Below are 19,497 nucleotides of genomic sequence, written 5' to 3' on the forward strand. Positions count from 1 at the left end.
TAGTTTAAAATATTAATTTAATTGGGCTGAAAACCTAAACCATGTTTCATGTGCGCGGGTGAAATCACATTTTTGTACTGTCCATCGAGAAAATAGCAGTTGCTACCTACCTAATTCCGGTTTGGCATGGACAGCGCTTATCCCTGTGCTTTTGACATTAGAATTATCGTCTTGGATATAAAAAGAACAATGAAACCTCGATAATTCGAACTCAACTTTATTGATATGTATTTTAGTATTACTATGATCCGACAGTCCAAACAAATGTTAAACAATTCTCAAAGGAGTCTTTTATTTAAATGAAGTGAACAAAACCTTCATAAATTGTAATGAATGTTATTAGATGTGTTCATATTTATCAGAATTTAACTTGTTCTTTTTAACAGGTACACATATTATTAAATATATGTCTTCAACATTTATGAACCGCCTCCGTGGTCTAGTGGTAGAGCGTTCGCCCGGAGAACGGAAGGTCCGGGTTTCGATCCCCGGCCGCGTCACACCAAAATACGTTAAAAGATGGTTCTTGCTGTTACCCTGTCTTGCGCTCGGCATTAAGGGGCTAAAACATGTCTGGTCTGCTCAGAGTCAGTATACTGTGTCTGAGTGGGGTATTCATGTTAAACTGCGGCATGGTTTTACAGTGAGCTGGCACTATAAATCGGCATCAGTCCGGACTAGTACAAGCAGCCCCCCACACAAACACACATGTACATGCACGTCGCTATATAAGTGCAATAATCTTGGACGCGACGTTAAACCTCATTTCACCTCACCTCACCTTCAACATGTTGCATTCCCTTCATGTTATCAATCAATCTGACAGTTTTTTAACCAATTTGCACAGATAAAATGTTTTGTTTGTTGTTTAACGCCGCACTCAGCAATATTCCAGCTATATGACGGCGGTCTGTAAATAATCGAGTCTGGATAAGACAATCAAGTAATTGACATCATGAGCATCGATCCACGCAATTGGGATACGATGACATGCATCAACCAAGTCAGCTAGCCTGACCTAGCGATCCCGTTAGTCGACAAGCATAGTCGCCCGTTACAGCAAGCATGGGTTGCTGAAGACCTATTCGATCCCGGACCTTCACGGTTCCAGAGACGACCTGTCACACAAGACAGTTAATGATAATGATGATGATGATGATAATGATGACAATAGCAATCACAATAATAATGCGTTAATTATGTGCCAAGATCTATTCACCAAGTGAATGCGCGTGTCCCTCCATTATTGTTACCCTGGTCAATGGATCAGCGTGCACTTGATTTTCATTCTCAGCTCCCTGGAGAGTATACAATCCAAGCTGCCTTTGAGGCGCTTGGTGAAGAGTCATTACTATCCCATGCTATCGGGTACCCATTCAGTCACTTGCCTAAGGAGACACCACATGTGCTGCTGCATGTGCTTACGTTATTACAATGTCATCACTGCAACCACAAATGCAATCTCATTAAAATCAGGTATAAGTTCTCGCTATCGCTTAACAAAGATCTCAGGACATCCCATTACGGGTCACGCCAGAACGACCTTTCATCCGACCAATCAAAGCGTCGCTTACCAGATCATGAAAGTGACAGTCGGAATGTGTTTTCTAATCATGCAACCTCGAAAACGTTAACACGGGGAATTCCGAACGACAGTACGGCTGATTCCGTCAAAATCATCGTCTATCTCTCGCTTCCGTGGGATAAATATTTGAACGGAGGAGGCGTTGCACAGTACGTGGGAAGCACTGTCATACAATCTCAACCATATATTAGACATTCCGGAATCTTCGTTTGTTCAGTTTGCAAAATTTTAATCGAGAATGTGTCAGCATATTTTCAGGCGTAGTCTGAAATGGAAGTCGCCAGTGCCGTAAAGCTGGAGAAAGCTGCTTTCTAATTGGCTGATGTCGATTTCTTGTTAGTCATTTCAGTGGTTGGTCAAAGTTCGCGAAAGGTCGTTCTGGCGTGACCCGCAGTGGGATGTCCTCAGATCTTTGTTTTGAGGCAACGAGAACTTAGATCTGAGTTTAATGAGATTGACAAGAAATGGCGCCAGACTGTAGAACGGAGTGCCTCTTTAAGATGATAACTTCTTGGTACAATCTATCAGTCAAAGAGGTATTGATTTCATAAAGTCATAATTAGCCCCCAAACCCAATAGGTCATTCTTGCGTTGACTTTGTAGATACGAGACAAAGGGTAGTTCTTCTAAACGTATTAACGTACACTCGCGTCTGGTCACGCTGAATCCACGTGACCAGTTGCTGGGTGGGATCTCAAGTTTAGGTTTGCGTTGCCAACGAGTGCAGAAACTTGCAACGTTTTCTCGCAATGTTCGGAAATATTCCACCTCTTTATGAAAATCAGGACCTTCCTGTTCAATTTGCTTTCTGAATCTCTTCAGGGAGAAGTCGTAAAGTTTTTTATCTAAATTTGACACCTGATAAAAATTCATCAATAACTTTCCTTCTATTCCAGAAGCCCTTGTTTTAAAACGAGCTCTGTTTTTAATGGTATATACCACGTCCTTGAGGCTCCAGTTCAGAGTTCGTTTCACCAGGACAAGCGATTCGTCGAACTGCTCAGCAATCATCACGACACGAAACGTTTTGTTGAGAGATATCAAGTATTCATCGAACAAAGACTCGTTGCGCAAGAGCTGAGCAGGAAATCCAAAATCTATGGCCATTCTGTTATTAGTCATGGACTGCATGGGGTTTTCTGGTTCCCAAGCCATCGGGTTCTCCAAATAGGTCTTCAGAATCGCACCGCGCCTCCCAGGAATTCGTTGAAGGTATTTTTTGGGGTGTGTGAATCTATAATAGTTTACCGCCGAGACAAATCTTTGAAATGGTTCTCTCACAATGCCAATGTATTCTGTGTCAGTTGGGAGGTAGGACGAGAAGGATGTGTAGTTAAATATAGCATGGTTGCAGAGAATGTCAAACTTCTTCCCTTTCGGCGGCGGTAAGATCCTTGTCTTGTTGAGATATGTGCCTGTTAGATAGTTACCCAGCTTAGGTAGAATAATTACGAGGCCTCGTTCTCTTGCAAACCGGTAAAGAATGTTGAGGACAGTGGAACTGGCCGCCTTGTGCGTTTTAACGAAAGCAACGTGTTGTTTTTCTGGCAACCGTTTCGTCGGATTCGCTGTGTGAATGACGGAAGGTTGCGGAGAGGGTCTTGACGGTGTCGTTTTGCGCTCTTGGCAGGAACAAGTAGGTCTAAAGGCTGGGGACCGTTCACACATGCGTTGTATTACATTTGTCATAACTGGTTGTCTAGGCCACTGGAAAACAGCGAACACGGAAACATACGCCACTGCGCCAAAACACACCAATCTGAAAGCGAAGTTTAATATTAGTTTACAAATACAAGGCACAAACGAAACATTTCGTTTGAATCATTAAAACAATAGGAAAGCAATATACACAAGAGAATTAATTAAACACAGTCTGGCTTATTCTTTGGAAGCATCACGATGATGTCAAACACGTCTATAACTCTGGCACGTTTTGGAGAATATAGTGAGTGAGTATACTTTTACGCCGCTTTTAGCAATATTCCTACCGCCCTATTGGTAATGAAAACATACAAAGAATGATATATAATGTGTTGTGGCCCTAGATGATGAATATGAGAAATATTTTCTCCCGATGTATATCTGTAGAGAGATATATTAGAGTGAGTGAGTGAATTGGGTTTAACGCCGCCATTAATATGTCAGCTTCATGTTGTAGGAAAGCCCGAATTGATGCAGGTCCTAGGCCTTTTATCACTTTGATGAAACCCACGAGTAAGGGTATGGTCTGACAAACCTAGAAACATAATCGGGTCGAACTTGGATTCGAACCCACGATCATAGGTTTCTGGCATACCAAGGGACGCAACTCTGCAAAGTGAATTTTGGCAACTTGGAAGACTGGATCACCATACGCCTGGATATACCAGAGACCACGATACCTAGGGATTTACAGGACGCCAATATCACGTATACTAATTGCATGAGAATTGACGCAAATAATTACTATTTGAATAATTAAATCTAAAAAGGCGACTATGCTTGTCGTAAGAGGCGACTAACGGGATCAGGTGGTCAGGCTCGCTGACTTGGTTGATGCATGTCATCGATCCCAATTGCGTAGATCGATGCTCTTAATGTCAATCACTGGATTGTCTGGTCCAGATTCGATTATTTGCAGACCGCCGTCATATAGCTGGAATATTGCCGAGTGCGGCGTTAAAAAACAACCAAACAACAAACAGCGTTAGACTGCGGGTTCGCACAACTGCCATTTTAACTGGTAACAAGCACACTCAAACTTCATGGCGTTAATGGTTGATTTTCTTCAATCTAACATTGAAATCCCCATGTACAATAGGCATAAGGCTTCTGATCATATGGAGTGTTTTGACATCAGTAAAATTCATGGACATGAGGTCTAGTGTGCCACGTGTCTCCAGCCTTGGATCCGCATGTTCATTCCGTGGACTCCTTAAGTGTATTACTGAGAGACCCTTGACTCAGAAATAGTGAGTGAGTATGGTTTTACGCCGGGGGACACCAAGAATGGGCTTCGCACATTGTGCCAATGTCGGGAATCGAACCCGGGTCTTCGGCGTGACGAGCGAACGCTTTGACCACTAGGCTACCCGACCGCCCCTAACTCAGAAATAGACAGACCCAGGTATGTCCCTGAACACAATGATAAAACGACACGGGTTTATCACATGCATAACAGTACATTGATGGAAGATAACCCGTGGCTCTTCATTGTGACCCTGACAGTAATCTGAAGGTCACGGGCGCATTGTTGAAGCCAGATACATTATGATGTTTGGGTATTTTTCCAACCAATATATACATGTAGGTCGTCATCTTCATTATGTTACATAACCTATTCTAACGAAAAGCGTCATGTTTTCTTTTCGGTCAGTAGGATTTTGTTACAGTCAGTGTAGAATCAGTCAATGTGTACAATGACTGATATTTCCACTTACATTTCCATTTCCAGATTTACAACACGCCAAATATTTAAATTTACAATTATTTTCTGTCAGATTGACTAAACGTTATTTAAAAGTTCTAAGGGGCTTAAAAACATCACAGCAGACTAATTATGCTTAAATTACAGTGTGTGAGTGAGGTTTAACGCCGCTTTTAGCAAAATTCCAACAATATCACGGCGGGGGACACCAGAAATGGGCTTCTCACATTGTACCTACTAAAATTAGACGCCAGAACGTATACATTGACTTTCGTGATGAAATAGAGCATAATAATGTTTGGAATTCGCTATCATAAAATAATAAATGGAAAAATATTTGTAAAACGACAAATACTTTGGCGTTTTGTAAATTGCCTGAGTGAAACATTCGGTCATGTTACACACTGATTGTAAATACATATCTACTGTCATGATAGTGATATTTCTATAAACACGCTAGATGATATGTATTTATTAAATTTCATATGTAGCGGTTTTACATGTATTAAAGACGTTTAATATATACACAGATATACTTCTATATTTTCATATATCCTGAAATTCCATACAAATTAAATTCATCTCATTTTAATATGTGTCTAAAATATGAGCTTGCTGTAATATTGCTAAAAGCGGAGTAAAACTATAGTTGAGGTGAAATGGGGTTTAACGTCGCGTCCAAGATTATTGCACTTTTATAGCGACGTGCATGTACGTGTGTTGGGGGCTGCTTGTACTAGTCCGGACTGATGCCGATTTATAGTGCTAGCTCACTGAGATACCATATCGCAGTTTAACATGAATACTCCACTCAGACACAGTATATTGACCCCGAGCAGACCAGTCCTTGTTTTAGCCCCTTAATGCCGAACGCCAGACAGGGTAACAACAAGTACCATATTTTAACGTCTTTTGGTATGACGCGGTCGGGGATCGAACCCCGGACCTTCCGCTCTCCGGGCGGACGCTCTACCACTAGACCACAGAGGCGCTGAGTAAAACTATACTCATTCCCTTACTTAAAAACACCATATATGAGTTACGTTTGCTTTGACTAAACACCTACCTTATCATGGCCCGTTTTGAAATCATGGAAGAGATTTTGCACAATTTCGCCATTTCAAGGTTGCTGAAATGCAAGTCATTAAACGTGAGATTGTGCGTCATTGAGAACATTATTTCAGTCAGTTCACGGCGTGTCAGTTGTAATCTTTAATCCCAAGTTTATCAACTTTGCCAAACCTGAGGGCGGGTATGGTGCTGACAACGGATCACAATAATGCGCATTTTGGATTCGAACCTACGACAAGCGGATCATGGCTAAGGGGCGTAACTCTGCCTAGCAAACAGTGGCACCATATAGTCCACCAGTCTCCGGTGGCATACAAGTATCAAGGTTATACCCTCAAGGTGAGTTAGTGAGTGAATGATCTTTAACGCCGCACTCAACACAATATACAAAATACTGACTCCGAGCCGACTAGTCCTTGTTTAGCCCCTTATGCCGAGCCCCAGGCAGGGTAACAATAAGTACCATTTTTTATACGACTTTTGGTAAGACGCGGCGGGGGATCGAACCCACGACCTTCCGCTCTCCGGGCAGACGCTCTACCACGGATGTGGTCGGACTGACAAGTGTATAACAACCAGTGTTCATCAAAGACAACTAACTGCAGTTCCCGAAATAATACGCAATGTGGTAACCTCGGAAGACTCCAACCACTAAAATTATACAAATCTTAAGTGACCCGTGAAGATCCGGGGTAGAATAGGTCTTCACCAACCCATGTTAGTAGGAAAAGGCGAAAACGCATGTCGTAAGAGGCGACTGACGGGATCGGGTAGTCAGGCTCGCTAACTTGATTGATGCACGTCATCGTATCCCCAAAACGTAGAATCATGATCATGATATCGACCACTGGATTGTCTGGTCCAGACTCGATTATTTACAGATCACCGTCATATAGCTGGAATATTACTGAGTGCGGTGTTAATCAACAAACAAACAAACAAACATACAAACTAATCGAACGCATGTACTCATACCTGGATGGGGTCTGAAGCCCTGATTTCCGCTCCACGTATAATATCTAACCAAGCGGCTATCGTAAGTCTATGTTAACGATAGGGAGTTAAGGAAGGGTAGCTTTTTCGAGCGGAATCCTGGTTCTACCAAAGTCTTAGTTACAGTCCTTGCCTTGCGACCTGAATCCCACAAACACCTCCGTTGCCGTGTCTCCAACCGAATTGATAAATCGCAAATGGAAACTGCACAAGCGCTTTCATATCTCCACCAGATGATAACCCACTATACATAATTTAAAATAGGCGTAGGGGGTGTTATCTTATGTTATCGCACGTTTGTATGATATCGCAGTCTGTATCTCAAGTGTGCTGGCGACGGGCATGATAGTAATGCATTATCTCTCCGCGAGACTTGATTTCATCTTGTGACCTGTTCCATGCGCTCTTTACCATTCGCCACAACTCGCCCCTTTCCGTGACCTGCACGAAGACTCGTCCCCCTATCGATGAATGTTATGCGCGAAAATACGATTTCGAGTTCTTTGGCAAATAATCCCTCACAAATATTTTTTGATTTTACATATGTCTTGCATCTAAAAATATACCCAAAACACAGTTAAATATGTTCAATCATACTGTATAATTCCACACGTCCCGATGTGCTTTAAATTGCATCTGAAATATATATAATATATTGGGAACTATATGTGAACCATTACGCAACAAGTTGACAATTGTTTTTAGATATGCCCGTCGCAAGAATGGCCATGAGAGGGGCACGAGTCGCTATTCGGCTTGTGCCGGAATAACACGAGTTGGTCACGAGTGCGCTGTTACAAGTATGGGTTTTACGAGGGGAGGCTGAGGTTCTGAGCCTAACTACGAAGGATGTACCGTACACCCTTAGCAGCTTGCATGTATTAAGTACATTACTTCCCACTCTTAAAGGCTACATATTGTATTTGTACAAATATCACTTGTCACCAACTTGATTCAAATAAAACTGTTTTCTATTAATAACAAAGGGGACTGCCCCACGGCAGTATGTTTGTTGATAAAATACTATACTGAACAACAAAAGTTCCTGTGACATTGAATAAGATTTAATGGAAAGTTATGTTTTTTACCAAATCTGAAACAATTTCGGTTTGCAACAGATAAAAGACCCCTGTAAGTGTTTAATGGTTTAATTTGCCATACTGACTTCAGAAAATGCGTGATTTCATAAGAAAACATTAACATGCCAAAATGTCAAATTACAAATCAATAGCGTGTGTGTCCACCTCTGGTTGCGATGCACGCAACACATCTTCGTCTCATGGAATGGACCAGGCGTCGCACAAAGTCCTGTGGGATATCTATCAATATCTACTGGAGCATGTTTCGAAGTTCCTGGAGTGTCTGTAGAACACATGGTTGACGTCGATCCATCTCATCCCACATGTGCATGATTGGTGAGAGATCAGGGGAGCGAGCCGGCCAGGGGATGACATTCACGTTGTTTTGTTGAAGAGAATCCTGAACAAGTCGAGCAATATGATGCCGGGCGTTGTCATGTTGGAAGGCCTGGGCCATGACGACGCAAAAACGGTAGAACAACAGTGTCGATGATCTCGTCGCGGTAGCGCTGTCCATTGAGATTTCCCTCTACCACTATCAAACGGGTCCTCTGTCTTGCTGTAATCCCACCCTATGCCATAACGCTGCCGCCCCCGAACCGATCTTCCTCCATGACATAATGATTGACGCAACGTTCACCTCGACGTCGGTGCACTCGAATCCGGCCATCGATGTGGCTGAGGTGAAAACGAGACTCTCCAGTGAATAGAACTTGTTCCCCACTGCATGGCCGTCCTGCGTGGACGCTGTCTGCACCACTGTAGACGTGCTTGACGGTGGTGTCCTGTCAAAATGGGACGTCTGGCGGGTCTTCTGGCGACAATCCCTGCACATCTGAGGCGACGACGTACGGTTTGTGAAGATATTCGTCGAAGGCCAGGGATGCTTCTTGCAGTCACTGTTGCTGGCTGGAATCGAATTCGTAGGTGTGTTGTTCGAATCCAGTTGTCTTGTCGATGATAGGTTACGCGTGGCCTGCCACTCCGAGGATGGTCTCTGACTGCATTCGTCTGTTGCCAACGTTGCCATAAACACCAAATTCTGTTTCTGTGGACGTTAAATTGGCTTGCAACATCACGTTGACTCGATCCTGCTTCAAGCATACCAATGGCTCGCAGACCCTCATTTTCGAACAGGCGTGGCATTCCGTAATGTTGAGCAATTGCGTATTTTCGTTTTCGGAGTGGTTGTTTTCAGCACGATGCTAAACAATGCATATGGAATCCCGTTTACGCACGTTTTTATACCCATTCTTGGGTAGTGAAATGCATGGGGCTTGCATAAAAGTCAACTTTTGCATTGAATGCATGGTTTGCTGTAGCAGTTGCGTTTTTGTGACTTGATTCCATACATGTAATTCAATATTGAAAACAAACTTTACTCGTTTGAAAAATACACTAAAATATTGGTGTCACAGGAACTTTTGTTGTTGAGCTTATAATTGATGATCGACGACTCACATCGCCAAGATAGTAGACATCTCTCGTGAGGTGAGGTGAAATTGGGTTTAACGTCGCGTCCAAGATTATTGCACTTATATAGCGACGTGCATGCACGTGTGTGTGTGTGTGTGTGTGTGTGTGTGTGTGTGTGTGTGTGTGTCTGCTTGTACTAGATCGGACTGATGCCGATTTATAGTACTGGAGTTTAACATGATTACCCAACCCCACTCAGACACAGTATACTCCGAGACAACCCGTCATTGTTTTAGCCCCTTAATGCCGAGCGCCAGGCAAGATAACAACAAGTACCATCTTTTAACGTCTTTTGGTATGACGCGGCCGGGGATCGAACCCCGGACCTTCCGCTCTCCGGGCGGACGCTCTACCACTAGACCCTCTCGTGAGAGTTGAGAATATTCGGAAGAATGAACCTGTCATGACAAAAGTTTCAGCACGCTGGGTTCGAGTGCTGGTGACTCCTTATCAGATTTTGTTTGTTTATTTGTTTGTTTGTTGTATAACGACGAAATCAGCAATATTCCAGCTAGGAAGGAGGGTTTGAAAAAATGTTACATAAAATGGGGGTCCGCATAATATATACAGTCAAAGACCAATTTCACCACCCTCTGTCATAAATGACCCGACCTCAACTGTGGGTTTTTCCTCTGGGCCAATTCACCTGTGCACAAGTCTGTTGTTGGCATGGCTGCAGCGCATGATTTGGTTTGGTTTTTCGGCAATATTCCAGCTATATGACAGCAGTCTGTAAATAATCGAGTCTGGACCAGACAATCCTGTGATTAATATCATGAGCATCGATCCACTTAATTGGGATCGATGACATGCATCAACCAAGTCAGCGAGCATGACCATCCGATCCCGTTAGTCGCCTCTTACGACAAGCATAGTCACCTTTTACGGCAATCATAAGTTGCTGAAGACCTATATATTCTACCCCGGATCTTCACAGGTCCTGCAGCGCATGAGTGTGGCTTTGAACTCATTGAATATTTGCCGTATCCACCACATTGGGCACCTTAAGATTTCCTCCTCTTCCCAAACTTTTGTTTTTAGCCAAAAAGAACCGCCTGGATAGCATTTTGCCAATGATGACGTCATTTCTGCTGTGGCGAACATTTTATACCACCCGATGTCTTTTACACAAGTGGGGGTCAATCATCGTTGGTAGATGTGTTGACATCAGAGGGGATCAAATACATTAGTTACCAACTCCATCAACGCTGTCTATAACTTTTCAGCCACCCCTTTATACATGGAGTTCTGAAAATGAATAAACGAGCTAACACCCTGTATGGTTCACAGGGTTTGATAGCCGTCCTGTTGACAGGGATCAGTACGTGGTGATGTCGGTAGAATCCATTATCCAGTGTTTTACATCTCCATTCTATTTTGATAATACGGGGCGGTCGGGTAGCCTTGTGGTTAAAGCGTTCGCTCGTCACGCCGAGGACCCTGGTTCGATTTCCGACATGGGTACAATGTGTGAAGCCCATTTCTGGTGTCCCCCGCCGTGATATTGCTGGAATATTGCTAAAAGCGGCGTAAAACCTCACTCACTTTGATAATACCTTTTGCATTCAAATTTGGTCCAGGGGTGCGGCTTTGTCATCCTGCACTACTGAAGTCTCCATCTTGGTCTCCTCGAAAAGTCTCTGATGGCGACCATCACCTCGTTGTTACTGGTAGGACCTATACCACAAGAGGTGCAGTTTGAGTTAACGGAAAAGATAAAAGTCAGAGGTTACCTGGTAGGGTTTCATGGGTAGCAATCAACAGCCACACTTTACAGCTGCGGCCATCGCCGCTTGTAAGGTTATGCACAGGTGTCTTGTCCAGACAGGCCTCATCCTGAACTGAACCTTCTGCAGATAGACAAGCATGATGATCCCCTTCCTATCTCAGAAAACCAAAGCCATGGCTTTGCCAACAGATGCTGTCTTTGGTGGGTGTCAGGCCAAATGTTTCAAGAGTCTCTTCTGAAATCTTGAGTCTCATCCAGGATTACAACGTGCATCAAGAATTTGTCAATGTTCTGCTGGTGTAAAGGTTGCTTCATATGTTCAATCTGTCAGCTTTCAATCTGGAGTCAACATTCATCTTGCTCATGTGCTCATTTTCTCACCCTGTTAAAGTCTCCAGTTGACATCCTGAAAACAGATTCCCGTCAAGATCACTGGTTAGTCTTCTGCAACCCATGGCTTTTGTACTAGGCTACTGAGGGTGAGGTGAGGTGAAATTGGGTTTAACGTCACGTCCAAGATTTTTGCACTTACACTGTATATAGCGACGTGCATGCACGTGTGTGTGTGTGTGTGTGTCTGCTTGTACTAGTCCCGACTGATGCCGATTTATAGAGCTAGCTCACGGAGATACCATGCCGCAGTTTAACATGAATACTCCACTCAGACACAGTATACTGACTCCGAGCCGACCAGTCCTTGTTTTAGCCCTTTATTGCCGAGCACCAGACAGGGTAACAATAAGTACCATCTTTTAACGTCTTCTGGTATGACGCTGCCGGGGATCGAACCCCGGACCTTCCGCTCTCCGGGCGGGCGGACGCTCTACCACTAGACCACGGAGGCGGTCCTGGGTGGTCAGGCTTGGTGACTTGGTTGGAGCCTGTCATCTTATCGCAATTGTGTAGATCGATGCTCATGATGTCAACCACTGGTCCAGACATGATTACTAGTATTTACAGATCTCTGTCATAAAGCTGGAATAGTGCCGAGGATGGCGTCAAACAACAAACAAACAAACCAGAAAACAGACATCGTTATCAGTTTGTAAGGTGGTGTTGGGTCCCCCAGGATAAGATTCTTCATACAACTTTTCAATTAACCCTCTAAATTGGGACGGATTCTGCCCTACTCTGATGGTAGGACCCACCACCTTGGTGAAAACTTGTCTGTTTACAATCATTTTTTGCATTTTTCAACAGTAGTTGGAGTCTAGGTGAAAGTTTGGCTGGGGACCCACTGACCCCATTGGCTTTTACAGAATCCAAGATGGTCGCCACGCAGGATGTACATCTATATTTCCTCATAACTTTGGATCTAAGAACAGTAGAATGATGATTTGGGCATCTATAGGCATGTTTTTGAGGGCGAGGAGAATGATACTGAAGTTATTTTAATATTTTGTGGCAATATTGATGACATAATACTAATATAACAGTGTCTTGCCTGGAGGTACAATGTTAGTAAAGTTGATTGTGTGTGATCACGTCATGTCACGGATCCTCATTCATGCTTCAAATATTATATTGTTCACAGTTCACTGCAATTGTAGAATAAATGTTAAAAAAAACCCAACAACTCAAGAATCTCGCTTGCATGTTTATTAATGAAATATGTACAGTGGTATGTTATGTACAGTGATTTCAATATTCATAATTCATTGTTGTCAGACAATTCAGATTGCAAACAATATAATTTCGATCTGAGCAAATTGAGTTCATTGCAAAACCAATTCTTGCATACATTGCCTGAAATCACCACACAGACTCTCACAGGCAGAACATGTCATAGCAAAACAATCGGCCATTTCTCTCAGCATTTGGATGCATCCATTAACTTACTAAACAGATGAAACTGAGGCTACAGCAGAATCACAAACAAGGCGATGGATGGAACATTGATGGTGGTTTTGTAATCAGATTCAAATATTTTGCTGAACCAAAATTTACCAAAAGGGCAAATATGACAGCTTCATGAAATACATTCCCCCAAATGAAATTATTTATTATAATTGGTCGAGTTTCCTCAAAAATGAAAATTCTCATTGAATTTTTTTTTCACATTATTCATCGATATTTTGACATAGACAAGGCACTTTATAAAAGAGTCGACAGTCCCGAAATGTACACATAAACTGTCACACATTTTCTGTCATTTCAATGTGTTTGAGACAGAGATCTATTGCAGCCAAACAGAATCCACTGAATAGTGGGTAGGTACTCTATACACTGAATTGTCATTTGACTTCTTGCTTCAAATACTTGAAACACATCTACACCTGAATAGAGGTCAATGGCACATGGCTGGCTCTGTGCAGGTTAATAGCACGTCGCTGCCTCTGTGCAGGTCAATAGCACATTGCTGCCTCTGTGAAGGTCAATAACACATCGCTGCCTCTATGCAGGTCAATAGCACATCGCTGCCTCTGTGCAGGTCAGTAGCACATCGCCACCTCTGTGCAGGTCAATAGCACATCGCCGCCTCTGTGCAGGTCAATAGCACATCGCTGCCTCTGTGCAGGTCAATAGCACATCGCCGCCTCTGTGCAGCAGGTCAATAACACATCGCTGCCTCTGTGCAGGTCAATAGCACATCGCTGCCTCTGTGCAGGTCACAAACACATGATGACCTGCACACAGGCCACTCTCACAACACAGGCCTGCAGCATGGCCACTACCAAGTCGGCACCCCAAATCTCATGATGAGTTTGTCCTGATCAGCCAGGTCTTTCTGAACCTTCTTCCTCATGTAGAATATGGGGCAATCTCGACTGAAAACAATCAATATTATCTTTCAGTAAAAATGAAACCCAAAAAGGCTGAACTTGTTTAAAAAAATGAAGGTAGAAAGATACAATTGTAACAATGTTAGACATTTTGAGGGTGGCCATTTATGGGATCACCCATGCAAAGGATCATTTCTTTGCTTCCAGTGATATGTGAAATGAATGTGTTTTACACCTATCCAAGGACATTGATCTAGCCATACACAGGATGTACCCTGCAAGCACTGGGCCCACAGTCAGGAGAACTTATCTCGTACACAGAATGTCCATTGCTACGACTTAACCAACATTGGGAGAACTCACCAAGTACACAGGATGTCCATTGCTACGACTTAACCAACATTGGGAGAACTCACCAAGTACACAGGATGTCCATTGCTACGACTTAACCAACATTGGGAGAACTCACCTCGTACACAGAATGTCCATTGCTACGACTTAACCAACATTGGGAGAACTCACCAAGTACACAGGATGTCTACTGCTACGACTTATCCAACGTTGGGAGAACTCACCAAGTACACAGGATGTCCACTGCTACGACTTAACCAATGTTGGGAGAACTCACCCAGTACACAGGATGTCCACTGCTACAACTTAACCAACGTCAGGAGAACTCACCTCGGACACAGGACATACTCTACTATGTCTCAACCAACACTTGGAAGAACTCACCTCGTACATGGGATGTCCTCTACAACGACCAAACCAACACTTGAAGGAACTCACCTCGTACACAGGACGTCCTCTACAAAGACCTAACCAACACTTGAGGGAACTCACCTCGTACACAGGACGTCCTCTACAAAGACCTAACCAACACTTGGGGGAACTCTCCTCGTACACAGGACGTCCTCTACAAAGACCTAACCAACACTTGAGGGAACTCACCCAGTACACAGGACGTCCTCTACAAAGACCTAACCACCACTTGGGAGAACTCACTTCGTACACAGGATGTCCTCTACAAAGACCTAACCAACACTTGAGGGAACTCACCACGTACACAGGATGTCCTCTACAAAGACCTAACCAACACTTGAGGGAACTCACTTCGTACACAGGATGTCCTCTACAAAGACCTAACCAACACTTGAGGGAACTCACCTCGTACACAGGATGTCCTCTACAAAGACCTAACCAACACTTGGGAGAACTCACTTCGTACACAGGATGTCCTCTACAAAGACCTAACCAACACTTGAGGGAACGCACCACGTACACAGGACGTCCTCTACAAAGACCTAACCAACACTTGGGAGAACTCACCCAGTACACAGGACGTCCTCTACAAAGACCTAACCAACACTTGAGGGAACTCACCTCATACACAGGACGTCCTCTACAAAGACCTAACCAACACTTGAGGGAACTCACCTCGTACACAGGACGTCCTCTACAAAGACCTAACCAACACTTGAGGGAACTCACCTCGTACACAGGACGTCCTCTACAAAGACCTAACCAACACTTGAGGGAACTCACCTCATACACAGGACGTCCTCTACAAAGACCTAACCAACACTTGAGGGAACTCACCCAGTACACAGGACGTCCTCTACTAACACCTAACCAACACTTGGGAGAACTCACCCAGTACACAGGACGTCCTTTACAAAGACCTAATGAGAGAACTCACCTCGTACACAGGACGTCCTCTACAAAGACCAAACTAACACTTGGGAGAACTCACCTCGTACACAGGACGTCCTCCACAAAGACCTACCCAACACTTGGGAGAACTCACCTTGTACATAGGATGTCCTCATGTAGACTTCCCTGACACCTCTGGCACTGGGTCCAAAGTCGGGAGAACTTCTCCTCCAGAACTTGCAACTGTAGGATCTCCTTCTGGTAGAGTGCCGACTCCTGACTCTTGCAGTGCTTGCACACAGACACACCTGCAAGTAGAATGTCAGTTGGAACGGCCAGTGCATACTGTCCACCAAGTATTGCATGGTTGGTTGGTTGGTTTGTTAGCAATATTCCAGCAATATGACGGCGGTCTGTAAATAATCGAATTCTGGACCAGACTATACATAGATTGATATCATGAGCATCGATCCAAGCAATCGATGACAAGTATTGCATGGGTACCCAGTAGGATGAGATGGTTATGCGAATGCAAGGATGGAAAAGCATTTTTTTTTTCAAGCATGCGACAGAGCATCTAAGGCATTTGGGCATGCCCAGTGAGAATCTCATTAAAATCAGATCTTAGTTCTCGCTACCACTAAACAAAGATCTGAGGACATCCAATTAGGGGTCACGTCAGAACGACCTTTCATCAGACCAAACAGAGCCTCGCTTACCAGATCATGAAAGTGACAGTCGGAATGTGATTTCTCATCATGCAACCTCGAAAACTTTTAAACGGGGTATTCCGAAAGATAATTATGGGCTTAACGACTGAATCGATATAATCTAGACCATCTATTAGCCATTCGAGAATATTCTTTTGTTCAGGTTTCAATTTTTTAAGCGAGAATTTGCCAAAATATGTTTCGAAGCGTAGTCGCCCATTTTAAATTTGTGCTGTAAAGCACAAGAAAGCTGCCTTCTGATTGGCTAATGTCAACTTCTTGTCAGCATTTCCATTGGTCGGTCAGAGTTCGAGAAAGGTCGGCCTGACGTGACCTGTAATGGGATGTCCTCAGAACTACGATCTGGTTTTAATGAGATTGGCCCAGTGAGAATTTCCAACCCTTAAAAACAACCACTCTAGTACCTTCAAGGCAGATTAGGTTGTATACTCCCCAGGGAGCTGAGAATGTAATTACAACATCATTATTATAAAATTATTTCAAGAAAGTAAATTGTAGTTTCTTCTGACGTGCTTGAGGTGTTACTTTTGTTTCCCCAACAGCACAACTCACCTTCCACACTGAGAGGGGTTTTACAGCCGATGCATGTACTCTTCTTCTTGGTGAAGGCAGCCAGCCCGCCCACCTTGGATGCTACAACAGTCTTTGTTCGGGTGTGGTCACCCTCTGGGAACACACAAACATTGAAATACTACTGTAATTAGAGACTACGGCATGTTCCACAAAGCGATATTAGCGCTGTTGTCATCAGTCCATCTTAATGTAGGGGAGTTACGACTGTCTGGTCATAAGTCAGTGTTCAAGTAAGGGAGCACGACTGTCTGGTCATAAGTCAGTGTACAAGTAAGGGAGCACGACTGTCTGGTCATAAGTCAGTGTTCAAGTAAGGGAGCACGACTGTCTTGTCATAAGTCAGTGTACAAGTAAGGGAGCACGACTGTCTGGTCATAAGTCAGTGTACAAGTAAGGGAGCACGACTGTCTGGTCATAAGTCAGTGTTCAAGTAAGGGAGCACGACTGTCTGGTCATAAGTCAGTGTTCAAGTAAGGGAGCATGACTGTCTGGTCATAAGTCAGTGTTCAAGTAAGGGAGCACGACTGTCTGGTCATAAGTCAGTGTTCAAGTAAGGGAGCACGACTGTCTGGTCATAAGTCAGTGTTCAAGTAAGGGAGCACGACTGTCTGGTCATAAGTCAGTGTTCAAGTAAGGGAGCACGACTGTCTGGTCATAAGTCAGTGTTCAAGTAAGGGAGCACGACTGTCTGGTCATAAGTCAGTATTGAAAAGAGGGAGCACGACTGTCTGGTCATAAGTCAGTGTTCAAGTAAGGGAGCACGACTGTCTGGTCATAAGTCAGTATTGAAAAGAGGGAGCACGACTGTCTGGTCATAAGTCAGTGTTCAAGTAAGGGAGCTAGGATTGTCTTAGCGCAACATGTGAATTTAGGTAGAGGGAGTGAGTATGGTTTTACGGCGCTTTTAGCAATATTCCAGCAATGTCATGGCGGTGGCCACCAGAAATGGGCTTCACACATTGTACCCATGTCGGGATTCGAACCACTAGGCTATCCGACCGCCCCGGAATTTAGGTAGAGACTGAATACTGTTTCTGACAGTGCTTTCAAGACAAACGTTTCCTCTGTTTGATGAAAGTCATGGCTGCCCAGACTGAACTTAGTTACTTTGGATTTGGGTGAACATTTAAGGTTTAAGAATAAGTTGATGATAAAATAATTTTAGCGTTACTAAACATTATTAATTATGTCATAAATATGCAATGTGTGGGGATACCTGGAAAGTTGAGGAACATCCCCTGAATGATGGAGTTAGTAAAGGTACAACATCCGTCCCAATACTACATCTACATCAGAGCAACCTGTACACAAGTCTGACCCTGGAAAACCAGTGGTTGAAAGCATGAGCAACAATCCACACCATCAGGTCAGATGTCATACATTCCCCATCTGATCCTCTCCACTCTCACGACATCTGAAACCCCATTGGGTCATATATTCCCCATCTGATCCTAACATCTCTCACGGCTTGGGGACACCTGAAACCCCATTGGGTCATACATCCCCCATCTGATCCTAACATATCTCACGGCTTGGGGACACCTGAAACCCCACTGGGTCATACATCACCCATCTGATCCTAACATCTCTCACGGCTTGGGGACACCTGAAACCCCATTGGGTTTCCCTGACGACCTGTTACACAAGCACACAATCCTTATTGTCAATGTCATACTTACTGAGCAGGACGGACTCGGCTTTCTTTTCCCCCAGGATGGGCTCAAAGATCCTCAGCAGTGGTTTAGACAGCTGATTCTCCAGGTAGTACTGTGTGTCAATCGGAATGTTGTTTTCCAGGACGTATATTGGATCCTGGGACAAGATGGAACGAGATAAGTGTAACACTTCTTTGAAAAGGGGATACTCGCTAAGGTACATTACTCAATACTCTGCACTTAGCATTAAACTGTTTCAGATTTTAGGGATGCAAGATCCTTTAAAATAAAAAAATAGCTCACCTGAGGAAGAGAATTTATTGATGTGACATTTTGGAGTATATGCATACTCTTTCATCAGGTGAATGATATGCAGCTCACCTGGATATGCAGTTTAAAGTTTAAAATGTCAACATAGACAGACACTTAAAAAAAGATGTGCTGTTCCGAATAATCAATTTCGTCGACAATTGGTTGGTATCCAAACAAGGAATTGATCTTGAACTCTGTAATCGTTTATGATTCAATCATGACATATGTTAATCAATTTACTTTGTTCAGGAAGAAAATCATTAAATAGAAAATTAAAAATTGGAGTCAAACTCCTGTAGCAAATTGGGATGTCAATATTAGTGGTAACAACATGTGAAATTTCCTCTTCAATGTCTAGTGGTTTCAGACAAGATGTTTATGACAGATGACGCATGCCGGACTCCTTACAAAGAGGACATGTCATCACCTCACTTGTCTTTTAGAGGACACCAGAAAAATTGCTTCAAACATTGTACTCATGTGGAGAATTGAACCAGGGCCTTCGGCGTGA

General features: G+C 43.6%; 2 protein-coding genes across 3 annotated transcripts in view; both read right to left on the minus strand.

The window, feature by feature from the left end:
- Positions 1–1,017: 1,017 nt before the first annotated feature.
- LOC139467060 (galactose-3-O-sulfotransferase 2-like) lies at positions 1,018–7,223 on the minus strand. Its single transcript, XM_071248774.1, has 3 exons — positions 7,180–7,223; positions 6,058–6,120; positions 1,018–3,344 (listed from the first exon to the last, which is right to left on the minus strand). Exons 2-3 carry the CDS (start codon positions 6,108–6,110, stop codon positions 2,114–2,116), a joined length of 1,284 nt encoding a protein of 427 aa, XP_071104875.1. The 5' UTR covers positions 6,111–6,120; positions 7,180–7,223; the 3' UTR covers positions 1,018–2,113.
- Positions 7,224–12,941: 5,718 nt separating this feature from the next.
- Positions 12,942–19,497, minus strand: part of LOC139467061 (DNA polymerase delta catalytic subunit-like) — a 40,076-nt gene continuing 33,520 nt past the window's right edge. For both annotated transcript variants that reach the window (XM_071248776.1, XM_071248775.1), the window contains exons 22-25: positions 18,699–18,831; positions 16,999–17,112; positions 15,870–16,023; positions 12,942–14,107 (exon numbers count right to left, since the gene is read on the minus strand). In XM_071248776.1, the coding sequence (XP_071104877.1) occupies positions 14,011–14,107; positions 15,870–16,023; positions 16,999–17,112; positions 18,699–18,831 (498 nt within the window). In that variant the 3' untranslated portion in view covers positions 12,942–14,010. The remainder of the gene's footprint in view (positions 14,108–15,869; positions 16,024–16,998; positions 17,113–18,698; positions 18,832–19,497) is intronic.

The sequence above is a fragment of the Haliotis cracherodii genome, unplaced genomic scaffold (assembly GCF_022045235.1).
Source record: "Haliotis cracherodii isolate W230 unplaced genomic scaffold, xgHalCrac1.p SCAF_19, whole genome shotgun sequence".
NCBI classification, from domain to species: Eukaryota; Metazoa; Mollusca; class Gastropoda; order Lepetellida; family Haliotidae; genus Haliotis; species Haliotis cracherodii.